This window comes from Puntigrus tetrazona, chromosome 11 (genome assembly GCF_018831695.1).
Source record: "Puntigrus tetrazona isolate hp1 chromosome 11, ASM1883169v1, whole genome shotgun sequence".
In the NCBI taxonomy this organism is placed as follows: Eukaryota; Metazoa; Chordata; class Actinopteri; order Cypriniformes; family Cyprinidae; genus Puntigrus; species Puntigrus tetrazona.
The window spans coordinates 21,812,039-21,829,381 of NC_056709.1; the positions used below are offsets into that span (position 1 = coordinate 21,812,039).

The 17,343-nt window shown below is 37.1% G+C and overlaps 1 protein-coding gene across 3 annotated transcripts in view; it reads left to right on the top strand.

The window, feature by feature from the left end:
• Window positions 1-1,653: 1,653 nt before the first annotated feature.
• The window catches only part of fbln2 (fibulin 2), a 43,627-nt gene continuing 27,937 nt past the window's right edge, over window positions 1,654-17,343 (top strand). For all 3 annotated transcript variants that reach the window (XM_043252875.1, XM_043252876.1, XM_043252877.1), the window contains exons 1-2: window positions 1,654-1,740; window positions 3,826-5,755. In XM_043252875.1, the coding sequence (XP_043108810.1) occupies window positions 3,928-5,755 (1,828 nt within the window). In that variant the 5' untranslated portion in view covers window positions 1,654-1,740; window positions 3,826-3,927. The remainder of the gene's footprint in view (window positions 1,741-3,825; window positions 5,756-17,343) is intronic.

Sequence of the window (17,343 nt, forward strand, 5' to 3'; positions counted from 1 at the left end):
ATATGATTTACAGAGCTGCAAAATAATGCTATCCACGAGCCTTAGAAGAGCCAGGATAAATTAATAATAATAAGAAAAACTCTGACTGTGTTCGGCTGAAAGAAAAGAAAGTCACATACACCTAGGATGGCTTTGGGGTGAGTAAAATATGGGGTGATTTTAATTTTGGGGTAAACTGTTAATTTAAGTTTGTATACAGTTTCCATGATGTCTCGTGTTTCCCTGTAAATATAAAAATAGTCATGTGTGCTGTATTTGCTTGGAACAGTTTTCTTCCTGTCTGAATGTCATGGCATAGCTGAGAATTAATTTAGAATTTTGTTGGAGGACTTTGTCGAGTCTAGAGAAAGATATTATATCACAAAGTTATCCTGAGGAATTTTTAATCGATGTGAATGATTTCACATTATTCCTTTGATGATGTAATGCAGGTTGATTGTTTTGGACAGGTCTTATATGAGTGAAACACAACAATACTTCTGAAGCCAGTTGAGTGACCCAATGACGTCTAATGGGCATATGCTGGTGTAGAATAAATTATCAGAGGTTGGGTTGTTGGGTTCTTCATAACTGTTTCAAGTGGCAAATTAGTCTTCACTTGGTTGTTTTCAGACCGCATTACTTCTCATTTACATAATATCTCCTTAACTATGCAATACTGTCACTTATGTCATTGGAAATATCAATTCTCGTTGATAATGGATGACTTCGGATTACTTTGTCGCTGTGATTTGCTGAGAACGTGTATGCTCATTAAAATCTTTGCCGCTCACCTCGATCAAATCAAGCGCGCTGAATAAAGTGGGAACCACATGGTGAGGGAATAATGCATGGCGACATGCACATGTGTGTTTTAAATGTAAATGAATCAATTCATCAGGAAAGACGGACGAACCTGTGCGCCAATGTGGGCGTAAGGCCTTTGTTTGAACAAGAATGACCGCTGCTCCTAAGAAGTACTTGTAAGGTACTAAAACAGCATCTTGGACAGAAGACAAGCTCGTCGTGGTATCGATTTCCAAAAACCCAAAGCAGGCTTGGCTTTGAAGTGAAAGCTTGAGTGCAAAAGCAACAATTTAACAAGGCAAACAAAACCAACCCCTATATGTAGTGAGGAACTCTTCTCAGTTTGGTTAGTTTGCGGTGTAAAGAATTTCACACAAGTGTTCGAGAAATTCAGCTGAGCTTCACAGACATGGGTTGAAGAGCTACAACCTGCATTAAAGAGTAATGCTATTATTTGTTTGGAAATACAATAGAACAAAGTCTTATAAATAACATTAAGAATGAAATGACAAGGGGTGTTTTAATTGGTTTTTGAATTTGGCTAATGAATTTGCTTGTGTTTACGTTGTCATCATAATTTTTTATTTTTGTTTTTTATTTATTTATGGCAGGTTTGGAATCCATCGTGTAAAGTATATGTGTATTCACGTAAAAATAAAATAAATGAAGCAATGTAAAATGTCTTTTTTTTTGTCTAAATTAAGGCATTTTTAAATATTCGGTAAATAACGTGGCATTTTTATAATGGCCTTCTGTCAACAGATTGATTGTTAATGGCTGAATGAATGGGCTGCTTCAGAAAGTAGGTACCGTACGTATGGAGGTCTCCAACTTTGTCCCTCCCCTTTATAATTCTCCGCGCTCTCTAAGCTGCACTGTGTAGGCTAGATAAGGCAAGTTAGTTGGCTGCAACTTCTAACCTATGGACGCACGGAAGAACATGACTCCAGCGAGGTAAAACCTCAGTTTTTAACGCTTTTTATTTTGTAACGTCAGCAAAAGAGCGCTGCTCACGTGTGTTATAAGAAATATATTCGCTGCAGAACAAGTTTAATGTTGCGGTGGCATACTTGTAACGACCGACAACATTGACTGTACATTGTTTTTAATGTTTATTTAGCTGCTTTTACCTTTGTGCAAAAAAAAAAAGTTGAAGTAAAACAGAGCGCGCGCTTGAGGTGTCTGTCTTTCATATCATTCTCTGACAGCACTTATCATAATTTACCATGGTAAACGCGGAATTCGCCTAAATGTTATTGTTTTATTACTACTGTAAAACCATAATGGTTTATTTAGAATGATCATATTTCCGTTATTTCCATGCCGGTGTACTTATTCGCAGGGTTTTTGGCGGAAACTGTGGTTATCATAGTATTTTTTATTTTTTTTTATTTTTATTTTTTATAAAGAGTCATCTGTAAAATTTGTGAATCACATGCCATCTAATTTGTAGTTAGTTTTAATTTAACTGGCCTCTCGCCATTTTAAAATGATAAAATACACACATTCTATCATTTGCTTAAGAAAAATAGCTTTGGTCTCATTTATGCAGACTGATAGTGCATGGGATAGTTCATCTTAAACATAAAAATCATTTCATTCTTTTCTCACCCTCATTTCAAACCTTCTTCTGTAGAAAGATAAAGATAAACATTTTGAAGACTAAAAGATTCCCCATAAAAATTTAACTAAAGTGTATCTAATGCACCTTTTTTGAGGTCATAATGGTGCTTGTATTAGAAACAGTCTAAACATATGTTGTTCAGTAATCTTTCCAAACAGTAAGCTGTGTCTTAGTGAGTTGAACTTGAGAACAGTTAACTCTGATTCATTAACAAATCACTCAATAAAAAAAGAAAAAATAATTTATTTAAAACGACTCGTATTACTTATTTATGAATCGGACATTGCTACATTAATAAAAGAGATGAAGAGCCAGGGGCGATACCAAATTTTGCAGTGCATAACTATTGTATGCTGTATACTGTATCATGCAGACCACTTTACTGAAGTGGTGAATTATCATATTTTTAGAAGCTTGACATCTCTAGTCATCATTCATTAACATCCTTCAAATTTTACTTTTCATGTCCCGCAGAACAAAGAACATCAAACAGGATTTTAAAACAACTCTTCCTAACTCTTTATACAGGTCATAGAATCAGCCAGACCTGTTTTTATAAATCAAAGGTGCTATAGACTAGACCTTGCAAGTGGTGTGTTGGCATGTGGTAGAGACAAATACTTTGCCCAGACTTTAAGATATTAAGGTTAATGGTGTTTTTTTGGAAACAATTAAAGCAGTTTCTTTCATCTGCCATGAAATCTAAACGTTCAGGGCCTCGGGACTCCAACGGTTTTCCAAAATAAACAGAACGTGTTTCTCAGCTGCTGAATGGAAAGCAATTCAATATAAATGGCTTACAACACTAGAAACAAGTCTTGTACTGCTGTAGTCATCGCTACTACAGAAAAAAACACAGCTTTGCTGAATTATTTTAAATCCCCTCTATGTTTAACCCACAAAACACCTCATCAACTACAAAAATGGCTTTGTGTCTGCACTGAAGGCCTCAATTTCAGTCCTTCAGTTGGCTTTGCTATTTGCAAATGAGAGTTCAGTATGACTTCCTTTATTACAGACCTGCACTAACTGAGGCAAATCACAGTTGTCCCATAAATGTCAAACAAATCAGAAAAAGCAATCAAAAATAATAGAGAAATTGTATGGAGTGGTAAGGCTTTTAAGGACCATCAAATGGAATATTGCAGATTTAATGCTGCTGAATACACTATTCGTGTGGAGGTCGCGTAATGGTAATGAGCTTGAATGCTGGTGTTTCGTGATTAAGGGGAAACTTGCTCATGAGATCAGGCTTGGACAACCCTGTGATTTTTAAAATGTGGGATGGTCTTAGAAGGGTGAGCTCAACTGTGAAGCCAGATGTTGGCTTTTACACACTGACTTTGGGCTGGCTGGAAGAACTCCACAGGAAATTTTCAGAGTGCTCTCTAACTTGCATCTCTCTCTCTCTCAAGGTTTCACTGACTGCTTGCAGTTCACAAGAGGAGCGCTGACTGTTTGGGGTCTGGAGAGCTTGGACTGTACTGGAGACATTTATCAGCAGGTACCAAGTCAAAATGGGTCGTGGCCTCCTGAACTTGGTGTTTTTGCTAAGTTTAACTGGCTGCCTTTGTCAGAGGGATTGCACCGGGGTGAGTTGCCCTGAATTGCGCAATTGCATCGAAGAGGTTTTGGACACCGGAGCATGTTGTGCTACCTGCATGCAAACTGGCTGCATGTGCGAAGGTTACCAATATTACGACTGTATCAGTGCTGGCTTCAGAACCGGCAAGGTTCCAGAAGGGGAGTCGTACTTTGTGGACTTTGGAAGTACTGAATGCTCATGTCCTCAAGGAGGTGGACGGATTAGCTGTCATTTCATACCATGCCCTGAGATTCCGACTAACTGCATAGCATTGACGGAACCATCAGATGGGTGCATTCAGTGTGAGCGAGTTGGATGCCTGCACGAGGGGCAGAAGTACGAAGGTGGACACTCATTCCAAATTGACCCTTGCCAAGTATGCCACTGCCCAAATGAAGGTGGAGACCTAATGTGTTATCCGGTTCCAAACTGCGACCCGAATCACGCTTCCAAACCCGTGCTAACCACAACAGCTGAGGACAGCACAACAGAGAGACGGTACAGAGACCCGATACAACACATTTTTAACCCTCAAGGATCCAGAGGTCCCTTTAAGAAACACATTTCCTTACATGGCGATAGTAATCGTCCTTTTAAGCTACATATGAGAAACATAGATGAGAAGGAAGAGAATGAAGAAGACTATGATTATTCACCCACTGATGCCTTAGCTCCATCTCTGCATGATTTTGCTGCTCCCACAGAGTCATCCATCATCTCTGTATCTCGTTCAGTTAATTTTACCCCCCGCCAGGGTGTGCACAGGGGAGCCAAGCAAGAGCTGAGAGAGATGTTTGCTATTCGTAAGTCCACAACAGACAGGCCGCAGTTTCCTTTCCATAGGGACATTACTGACAGGATGAGGGTCGGCATTCATAACGACAAACCAAAAAATGAGCTATTCAGTTCTCTGAAATATAAAACAGACCAGGAACGATTCATCCTTCCTGTGGAAACTACGAACAGATTGGGATTCGCTACTCATAAAGATACCTCAGAGATCCAAAGCTTTAGTCTTTATAAAGATGACTCTAATCAAGAGGCCCTAACAGATGATGAACAGCTTGAATTTCCTTCAGAAACTACTGATGGGGATACATATACCTCACAGGAACACACCACATATAGTGAAATGGTTACTGACTCTCCGTTGGCTGTTGAGCAAACTACATCTATGCTTCGGGAAACCACAACTGCATCACAGACCTTTTTGGACAGTGTATTCGAGAGTCAAATTCATTCACTTCACATTAACCCTAATACTGTGGAAACAGATGGCTCAAAACAAGTAGAAACCATATCAAGAGGATATAGTAAGGAAAAAGCAGCTGTTTTGAATGAAACTACTAGCATTGATGGCATTCAGAATGAAAACATCCTAAGCAGTCCAAGACCTGTCAAGCAAAGTGTGACCATCCTTACCAAAACCTTAACAGAACATGTAAAATCAGAAGCAGAACTTGAAGAGGAATACAACAGGCCCTCAGTGGGCCACAGAGAACCTTCTGTAGACCACAAACAACATCTTGTTGAACACATAAAACCCCTTGAGCACCACAAACCTGAAGCAGAACATGTGCAGACCCTAGGAGAACACAACACAGAGTATGAAGGAAAACATCAGTGGCAGTTGTTCTCTCCAGCTGAGTTCAGTCCAACCAGCCCACCTTCAAACAAACAGTCCCACAGTCTGTTTAACTTCAGAGAGGAGGAGGAAGAGGCAGACAACACCCTCAGAACTCCTTCTAGGCTTGAGGAGGGTGAGTTAACAAGCAATGCATGTCATTTATTCAGTGTTTCAAGTGCTGAAGTGTTATGCTGAAGAGTTTTACTGCATAATTAATGCTAATGTGATTTATAGTTGACATTCACCTGGTATCATAAACTCTTATTTTGAGTGCTTGGCAACGTGCCATAGACAATCACAGCTGTGTAAAGATGACTGTAATACACTGCCGGGGAACACACCGGGCCTTGCACCCTGCGGTACGACAAGACAAAACAAACAGGCCCCTCTTGAGATGTCTACGGTGGCTTGTTTTCTCAGATCACATGGCAGGGTACCAATTAAAGTATTTCTGGTATCACCTAGCGCTTAGGAAAACTGTTTGCTGTCATGTTTGATTTCAACATGTAAATAGTAAGGACTCTTGCTAGTCCCTGGAATTGTGAGCTGGAGCATAAATATTCAACTCAGGGGGGCCGTCTGGATCGTGAAGCCAAACACCGCACCCGCTGGGAACATCCTCCTGGCTCAGTCATCATATTCACTCACACACCACCTAACACCCTTGTGTCGTTTAGCACGCTCAAAGCTTCAATTAGCAGAAAACATTACTAGCTATAAACACACAATTGACTGGAAAATGGCTTGTGACTTTGAACCAAAAGGTGTTTATAGGTTTAGTCTGCATAATTCATCTTGACTTGTACTGGAACAGAAATATTTAATTGGGCCTTTGAATGAGGCACCAAGGTAACTCAATATGTTCCCAGTGCCTTCTAAATATCGCGTGACAAAATCACTGGCTTCAGATTTTTTTTATAGGCTCAGATGGTGAGGCTTGACTATAATAGTGAACATTTTTTGGCTGTTATAATAATAATATATTGTAGGATGACAGTAAATCTAGTACAGTGGGTGAATATATGACAAGAACATGCCATGGTCATGTTTCATTGCAAAATTAAAAGGAAGAAACAATTTAACCTTTGTATTTTTACATAATATAATATATACGTTAGTTAAACTGTAAAGTATTTAAAAATTGTATCCTAGCTGCATTTCTTTTAGTAAATGCTGATGTTTCTTGCTGCAAGACAATAAAAAAATTAACTAAAATAAACTAAAAAACATTGTATTATAATAATGGGAAACTGAAGAGAATTGCTATTGAAATAAACACAACTGGAAGCATTAGAGTAATTCAGATTTATTTAATTGCCATGAAAATAACGTCACAGTGCAAACATTCTCTTTATTTTCTTTTGGCACAATAAATTATTTGATTTGATTTTGCGGATAAAATATGACCTGGACATGTTTTAATGACATTCACCCATGTAGGGTTTTCAGCTTTATTCCAGAAGTTTTCTGAAATGATGAATTGTTCTGTTTCTTGTTTTTCTAGAGCTGTTGTTTGCATAACAATGATAGATGTAACCTTTTGAATAGCATTGAATAACTCAATCCGTTATCGTTTCTTATTGTTTAGTTGCTGTTTGCCTGCCAAGATCAGACCTATTTGTCTTGTCTAGCTTTAATTGTTTAGGCATGGTCACAGCTTGTCTCTGTAAGATTAGTGAACTGCTATTTTTGTTGTGACCAACACAAGAAGCTTGTAAAGCTTACCCTCTCAGTCAAAAGGATTCCCTGATAATAGTAAAGAGTTAAATCTTAGACTGGAAGGGTCAGTCCAGATCACAGTGACAAGGCCACTTCAACCAAAAGGCAACATTGCACAATTAGTTAGATAAGGAGAGGAATTAGTTATCTTGCAGGATGCCAGTTGGCCATTGCTCAAAATAAGCAGCTCTCACCGGATAGAAACACTTGGAGCTCTCAACAGTTTGCCTTTCTGCATTGCATGAGTATGATAATCAGGGAAAGTGGAGGCATACTGTACTGATAATATGTTTGGCAGGAAAGCGGTTTATCGTTTTGTGCATACCGGCATTACCAACATGTGCACTGAATTTAAAGTCAGAGGTAGCAGCCTAGACTGTTTGTGTTGTATAATGCATCTCACCCTCCGATCGTGAATCTGTGCAATGGAGATAAGCATCGTCCATTGGGAAACTTTTTATTAGGAACCATGCTTTTTTTAGTTTTTTGTGATTAAAAAGATGGGGCAGAAATCCTGCTTTAGTCCCGTTGAGCCATGGCAAAATCCAAAGCATGACTATATAGGAGTTTTTCAAGTTAAAACACGGGACAGGGGAGCTAAACATGCATTTAAGGGCTCATGGGCTATCTGCTGTGAAGTTTTATCGATCAGTTTCTCCTTGAGAAGGCAGGCATTAAAGGAGAGTATTTGATGTAATTCCTGCTGGAATATGTGAAACATTTCTATTTAGAAAATTGGAGCATCTGTGTTTTCTTGCTCTAAAATTGAGCTCCATTATAAGCATAATATGCTAATCACACAAATACGCTATTTCACACAGCCAGAATGATCAAAAATTGAATTTGTGGAGGAAATCAAGAAAATGAATCAAAATAACAAGGCCAAACTATGATCTCCTTTTTGATGAAAACATCCAATGCTAATATGTGCGTATGTGCTGTCTTTCTATTGTTCGAATTTTAGCACTTTGTTGATATCCTCTTTTACATCTGAATGTTTACTGCCAGCAGTAATGCAGTGATTTGTGATCCCGTCTTCTCCTCATTCAAATGCATCTAGGCTCTGTTCACACTTAAGAATTAAAGAGACTCAGAGCCATACGGAGATAATGATAAAGACAGAGCTCTGGAGATTTATTTTTCTCCACAAGGCTGACACTTACTGAAGGAAGTTGAGTCTACATTTAAGTTTGTACTCAGATTTGTCGCACTCTAATAAGAAAGCATCACTTTAGTGGATTTTATCCTGTACCATCATTCATGATCTGCATTTAAAATATCACTATGGTAGAGTGTTCAACCGGTTTCCATTACTTTCTTTAACAAAGTATAATTTCATTTTCAATGAGATGTCAACAGGAATAATGAAGAAATTAAACACAAGGAACTTAAACGTATCTTTTTATGTTTTTTCTTGCTATTTTTATTTTTTAAACCTTCCATTTACATTTTTATAATCCTGTGAGATCTACATTTTGGTGGTGCAAAATGAAAGTGACATTCCCAGCTTCAAAATCTCACCTCTAACTAGGTTTTTATCTGAAAAGATATGATGCTGAATCCTGATTTGATCGTTTCAAGTGTTTAATAAAAGTACTAAAGTTGCGTGAAACATTAAATGTTCATATGGCAACACAATGCATCGCCACCGATAATATATTACTTAAGCATTAAAATTCCTGTTATTCCCTCTTAACAAATCAACCATGTTTAAACTAGAAAGATGGATACTTCCTTCAAATAATGTTGGCAGCTTTTCCCGAGAGCTGATGCCAGAAAGATTTTGTGGAGAAGCAGAGTATGTGTGAGACGTCAATAGATTTGGTGATTTCTGAGATGAATGGCCTCTGTGTTTTAGCCAGAGTCCCAAACATAAGGAATCAAACAAACAGATCATTGTGGCTAATGTATGCTTTCTGCATCCTTGAAAATATGGGTTTGTGCTAAGATAAATGGCAGCAATCCTCATGCATAGTGGATTTTATGGTGTTGAAATGCACATTAATTTGAATCTTGCCTGTCAGCCTCAAAGCCTGTATTCTGCCCAATGTAAATTGCTGATGATTGGCTCTTACACTCGTCCCTGAATAAGATATCTACTGAGTTCTTTCTGTCCATAATACATGCAGATCCAAATTCAGAATATGACGGCTCCATATTTTAGAAATAATAGTAGTTTAGTGTTTTGCAGCCAGGGTTTCTGAATACGAGAAGACACTCAAAGTAAAATAAGCAAGATACACTTTATTATTGTGTATGTAATTTTTTTTATCATATGCTTTATTCTTGTCAATGTTTTCTATCTTTTTGCAACATTTACCTGAAGTATGCTTTCTCCAAGGTCATGGTTTTCATATATGGCTTTCACAGAAAAAGGTTTCTTGTTTAGCATTTTTGTACAATTTCTGAAGAATCGTGTTAAGAACTACAGACCGGAGAAATAATAATGACAGATTTATATTAAAGTTAAACTATAATGCTATAACACAATATTACTGTATTTTTTTTACTGTAATTTTACAGCAAGTTGCTGAATACTTAGTACCCATTCATATTTAAATGATACGTTGATATGGGGGCGGTCATATGATAATGTGGTGACATCATACCTGTGACACATTGTGAATGACTCATGTTTGCAGCCTAGTTTCCATGGAAAAACATAGAAATTCATGTTTTTATTGTGCTTATGTAGCTCAGCTACTGCTGAATAATGTAGATGTGTTGAGGTAAACAATATGCCCACAGACATCTGACATCAAGACACACACAAAAGGCTTTATATAGGTAGTGTTGTCTGATGGAAGAGAGCTTGGAGATTAAATGTCCAGCAGAGACACCAACAGCATCATCTGAAACATAAGAACACAGCCCAGAAGCACACAGAAGAAATCACTGTGAGAGTCAGTGGATGTCAATCACAGGTTTAGTACGATCACATTTTTCATTCGTGATAAATATTACAGGAGTGTCGGAGTCTATTGTGGAGCAGGTTTCTCTCTCCAGTGTTTTTGGCCTGTATACGAAAAAGATTGAACTGAATGCGAGCTTACTTCTTGGTGGGGTTTTTTTTTTCACGTTCGACAGGACTGGGACCAGATTGTCATTCACGTTACAGCTGAAAGAGCTGAAAAATACATTTTGATCAAGGGTGTGTCACGTTCCCCTGACAAAGTCTGTGTTCTTGACAGTGTATCTAGGCCATAAGAAACAGTTGGATTGGCATGTACTTTATGATTCGGAATTTTCACGTCCTATATTTTAAGGATGTGTTTTGTGCATTCACACGTCATAGTGTCATTTACTGGTATTTCAGGAGAATAAATGTTTTATTTTATACAGTACCAAAAACTTTGGGGTTGGTAGGTTTTTTTGTGTTTTTGAAAGAAGTTGTTTATGCATAAGACAGGATTAGCCTAATTTGATTAAAAATACAAATTTCCTGTGATGGAAGCTGAATTTTCAACAGCATTTACTTCAGTCAATCGCCCAGTGTTACATGACCTTTTCAGAAATCATTCTAACATGCAACTTGGTCTCATAAAAATATTTTTTTGTGTATCACTGTTTTTACATGCCTTACTGCAAGCAAGTGGAGCTAAAACAGGTTCAGATGAACCATGGCACATTTTTATTACGTTCATTACGGTTCAGAATTTAAATATCTGTGGACTGTTGCTAAAAGTTAATGCTCTATCATTTTGGGAAAAAAAAATCCAACTCTAAACCTACCTGATAGTGTTAACAAATACAAACAAAGTTCAAAAGAACAGCATTTATTTGAAATACAAATCTTTTGTAACATAATAAATGTCTTTAATGTCACTTTAGATTTTTTTTTTTGTGGTATATCTGCTAAAAGTTCATTCTGTCAAGTACACAACTGTACAGCCTCAACGCGAACAGAAATAAAAGAACTAAAAGCCATGAGAACTCCACTTTAAGCCAATGAAAAACTTTTTGGCAAGCAGCAATCAGCCTATGACATAACACACAGAGATTTTATCATACCAGAAAATTACAGGCAGTATAATCTTTGTAATTGGCATGGATTTTCTATATCAGTATGGTATGAAATGAAGAAAACCCAAAAGTTCAGGTCATTTTGAGTTAGGAGAAATATGAGATGCCCTATTAAACCTTGTCCTTCTGCCTAGCGTGACAGGATGATTTGAAGTCACTGTGAGAATACATCATTTCACAGAACGGTTGAAAAGGTCCAGTTATTGCTTCTAGGAACCAGGCGACTGGGTGATGCTCTCAGCAGAAGTGATTTCTCAAATCCAGTAGGCCCTCAATGCTTCAGAAAACACTGCAATTACCAAAAATCGTCCATGCTTTGATAACCTGTTCTTTCCTAACTGAAGTTCTCCATCTTGCATTTTTTGTTTCAAGTGCACAATCATGCACCAGCACAAGAAAACTGACCAATCATGTGCTTCTGCTCACACAGCTTTTGCTATAGGAAATATGAGTAGGTCTGTGTGTTTGGGTTTGTGCCAGTGTGTCTTAATGTTTTACTGTCCTTGAGAAATTGCCCTTTATTCTCTCTGCACCTTTGCTTCTTTTCGTCCCCCCTGAAATATGTGAGTAATTCTCTATTCTGAGCTGACAGACTGAGTAGAAAAGCTGGCATGACTCTTTCTGGAAGAAAAATATTCAAGAAAGCCTGTGAAACAGGGCATTTAAAATACGAACCCCATATGAGATTTTTTCTTTTCTTTTTGCCACATTTTTTTATGCCAATTTCACGCACGTTCACACCAAACTTTGACTTATTGGTCAGTTCTGCCTTCGCTTTATTGAGGGTTTTTTTAAAGCTTATCTGGGAATGCAGTTGGACAAGCAGGTATGCTTGGGGCTTTCCTCCTTTTGTTTTGTTGCTTTGTTCTGCATTATGTTTTCCATTTCACCTTATTATGCCCGTTCTGCATATTGCCTGCAAAAAAAACCCCAAAAAAAACAACTATTTTGAGTTTGATATTAGGAAGTGAAAGGTCTGTTTTGGAAAATCACTCATCAGCTGCTTTTATGCCATAAGAAATCAGAATAGGAGATTGTATTTTGAACCACAATTAAGATAAGGATCTCTTGCAACAATGTGGAACAATGACGCTCTTAGCAAGGATTTATCTTCCACAATCAATAACCTAACAAAGGGTTTGTTTATTATATAAAAGGTTAGACAAAAATGGCTGACATTGTTGTCTCAACATCTCAAAGCTCCTCTTACTTAACTAGAAGTGCAGTTGTGGCTCAATGAGAAACAAAATGGTGTAATTTATAATGTGTGTCTAGTTCTTTACAAGTAGCAGGTCAGCCCAATAAAAACAGATCTCTTTCTCCTGTTGAACACAATAGAGTATATTTTGAACAGTTGCTGGTAGCCATTGACTTCCATAGCCTTTTCTTCTATATCAGCAACTTGGTAACCAGCATTCTTCAAAATGTATCTTTTGTGTTCAGCAGAAGAAAGAACCTCAAATTGCTACGTCTTTGCATGTCTACAAACTATGGTAGCGCATATTTTTGGGGTAGGTTTCATGGTTCAAATTATTTAGATTGTTGATCCAATCATTTTATTGGATGTTGCCTTTGTGGCAGGTGCAGCACTGCGGCAGACAGTAATCGTACCCAGGAAATGAAAAGATTATTGGTTATAGATTCAGATTTTGACAGTAATGTAATTCCATCTGCTGGTGTTGATGACTTTGTCTGCCTTTATTATAGAATTTGTGTGCTTGCTATTAGTATACAGTATACTTTTTTAGTATATACTGTATGTGTATGGATTTTGAGTAATATCTATTATATTTGTTATTTATTATATATAGCAATGGTCATATTTTATTATAAAATTATACATATACTTTTAATATTATATTATATTATATTATATTATGCCTATTGACTTGGACCAGTAAAACTTTTATATCTCAAATTGTATTAATTCTTTAAATCATTCTGTTTATTACTGCATAGTATGCAGAAAGCATTTGTGTGACATTAGCAGTGATATCGCTTAGCAGAATAGGAAATTACTTGACCTGGAATGCAAGTGCTGGAATGCAGGACTCCAGACTAATTCCTCTTTGTGCTCTTTCATATTAGCAGAAATGCACAGTTCTCTGACACATGCCAGCTACGCCTCAGCCTCTTTCCTGGATGTTCCTTTGTACACAAAAACGTGTTGACGTGTTCCTGAGAGTGATAGATTACCCGACGCGAACGACTCGATTGAGTGCAGAGAACCGGATGGGGATACAGGTCACCGCGAGAGATTAGACTTGTTAAACAAAGAGACTTTATGTAGAATTTAACCAACAAAGCCTGGGAGTTCATTGTCCCTGGAAATGCATTATGCATCTGAAGGCTTTTAGAGCAATTATCAAAGCACGTCTTGAGTATTGTGTAATTTACAGAAGAATGACAGGAGGAGGAGATGCTGAATTTAATAAAGCACAGCAGGTTGTTGTTATATACATGAGTTTACACATTTTATAAAAGTCAACATGAGCGAAGAGCTCTCTAAGGACTCTCAAATAATGAGGCCTGCTTAAATGCTTTCGAATTTTTTTTTTTTTCATATTTTCATAAACGTGTATTTGTTTTCTATTCGTTTTTTTCCCTATGACTTTTCAGTGTTTTCTGTTTTGATCAATTAATTAATTTATTTTTTCTTAAAGGGGAACTTAGAAAGAGGATATTGCTTTCACAAAAATAATAAGGAATTCATATGCGGTATAATATAAAGTATGAAACGCCATTTGCCATTACGAGTGCTCTAATTATAATAATGACAGAATAGAAAGGGATGTCCAGAAGTTATCGTGGTATTGGTTTTGCGTTATGCCCATGTCTAATTTCCATGGCAAGCCACTGTTATTTTTTTTCTCGAACCTATTTGTGCAGTGGTTTTCCATTAGTTGAAAAAAAAAAATGGAGGCCACTCAACGGGGGTAATGTGAGAATAAGTCTACTAATTTTGAAGAAATCAATTTTCATTCATGAGCGGAGAGCGGCTCGGCATGCTCGCTTAAAATTGAAAAGCTTCAGGCACTTGTTCAAAGCGTCGAGTTCATAGATATTGTTTATTAAAAAAATGGCTATGAGTATGCTGCACATTTAGAAGTACATGGGAAAATGTACGTTTGGGGCCCTGTGCTGAAATGCGGCCAGAAATAAAGCTAGTGTTCAACGCCCCGCCAGTTCTTAATGTCAGAGTGATGTGCTTTGCAAGCCAGTGCCCTGTGTCAGTGTTTGGGAGTATATGTGTTACCGTTAAAACTGTCTGAGGTGTCACAACCAAGCGGAGTGCTCAGATTTCAAATCATGTCCTCTGTGAAGTGACATTTGTCATTAGCATCAGAGTATGCAGTGAGGTTTTTAAACATTTTGAGTAGCTGTCATGCTTAATGTTAGGAAATCCTGGAGATTTTATATCTGTCCCTTATAGATTGTTGGTTTATTTATTTGATATATCGGAAAATATACTCATGATGTTACTTAGTGTTTTGTCTTCTCTAACTAAATTACTGATTCAAACAGAAAAGGGAATTTTCTGTTGGTGCCTTTTGATAAAACGGTTTAAAACAAAAGTATATAAAATTTTGGTTGTTTAACATGGTTTTTCTGTGGGAATGAACAATGGATCTGTCATTGTCTGTTTTGGTGGTGAATAATCAAAGTCAAGAGCTCCTCAACACGGTTGACCAGAAAGATTAGACAATTGCCACTAAGAGGTCAAAGTGTGACTCTATGACTAGTCAACTGAAATTCAACTTCTGACCTCAAGTTCGTCATTACAGATATGTCATTGAACGCCAGTGGGCCATGAACGCTTTTGAGAAGATTAAAAATGAGATCATTAGGGTGACTGAATCTGCAGTTTATGGCTGATTATGGCATTTGTGAAACCCAAAAGAGCTGTTCAGCCTTGACGTCAATTTGTAGGTCGACCTAAGCTAATTTGCCATGAGTTCCTTTGGGAATGGCTAATGGCTTTTTTTTTGTAGTATGGCGGTTTTAAATTTATGAGCAACTGCTGTTGAACAAATGTGAACAAAACATGAAAGGCTTTTCAAATAATGCCTAGTTTTAATGTCGCGATTTAGTTATATAAATAAAACACCAAATATTTTTACCTCTAAATTTCATTCAAATTAAATTCCGGTTGTTTCTTTTTTTATGTATATAAATAAAAATATACATATTTTATAAATAATAAATTCAAAGCTGTATTTACAAACTGAACCGCTGTATTTCAAAAATGTTTATTGATCAATTAATTTATTTTTTGAAATTTGTTTTTTTCTGCCAATTTACTGAACTGCCAACCTACTGTTCCCTGATTCGATCCAAGACTTTCAGAAATCTCCCTTGTTTTGATCCTGCAGATGTTCTGTGACCATCTGCGAAAGAAAAAGCGAAATCTGCCGAGCTCAGAGAGGACCTGTTTTGAAGAGTGCTTTGTATTGTAACCATCTGCTTTACAGATGACCTAATGATGATCTAACAGAGCAATGGCAGCAGCTCTCATTTTAGCGCCCACCCCTTCAAGTGAAACATTTATCACTATGCGCTATCTGTGGGATGCGCTACAGACAAGCTTCAAGAACTTCAAGACCGAGATTCGGCTGCCTCTTAGGCTTTTGAAAACATATTTGAAGAAAATCCTTGAGATGGATGTTTTAATGAAGTCAGAGTCTAAACATTAACTTTGTTTAACTTACTGCGAAAGACCTTCATGCAAAATAAGTCTGGGCTTAATGAGAGACACGTGTTACTTTTTAGCCTTTATTGAAAAGCGCATTTCCAGATTTCACCATTCATTTGGAGTTGCATATTCCACTGTTATGAATCATCATTTAAAGGGATAGTCAACCCAAAAATATAAAGTTTGTCATCATTTACTCACCCTCATGTCGTTCCAAACCTTAATGACTTTCTTTCTTCTTCTGAAGATAGTTTAAAGAATGTAGGTAAATAAACAGTTTCAGCTCTCATTCACTTCCATTGTATAGACAAAAAAATACAATGGATGTCAGTGGAAGCCGAAACTGTTTAGCATGTGGGACGAGTTTTCATTTTTGTGTTTACTATCCCTTTTAAGCCCCTTTTTGCCGTCAAGGCGTCCATTGCAAAGAAGGAACATAAAAAGTATGCTCTTGTACAAATAAACAAATCCCAATACAATTGCAGACTCAAAAAAGGGCATCATTCATTTTTATGGCTGTGAACGTTAAACAGGAAAGCAGAGAGGATTTTTGTTTTAGCTGATTGCTGTGAGACTCGAGTTGTTTTGTCTCGAGGTCAGTTTTTTTTTTAATGCTTTGTGTACTTTAAAGTCACTCTTTGCAGTTTCCTCTGCTGTATAAAATATATTAAAAAACAAGCATGAAACAATATCCTAATAAATATTGTAGTATGTACATCAGGTATCAGAAAGATTCCTGTCCTACACGTTATGTTTTTTTTTTTCACACTGAATGTGAATAATGTGAAAATGCCACACGACTTACTTGCACTCGCAATGCAAAGAAAACTAAGAACATATGCTACTTCTTCATGCTTTTTATGGTTTTGCTTGTGGGGATTGCACAATAATGCAAAAAAATAAAACCTTATATATACCATCTACCATTTTTCCGCTTGTAATTGTATCTTGTTGGACTTTAAAAACAGAGTTAGACTTTATATAGTGACCTTTTTTGATGATTACTCGTCTGATTTAATCAGAACAATCAGGAATGCTGATGTTTTATCAATGCCAGAACTTCTGCTGCTCCATGAACATTAAATGTTCTGTAGTAGGCTCAGACAGTTTTCCTTTTTTTTTTGGTAAGTTTATTTTGAAATGGCAAAGCAGAGCTGACAGTATTATGTGGTTGTTGGCACCTTCTAGCATAATCGAATTAACCAAAATATTAAAAAAACAAACAGACAAGGGGTGTGAATGACAAGCGTTTCTTTTCTGCAAGCTTTTTTTCTGCAACTTCTGCA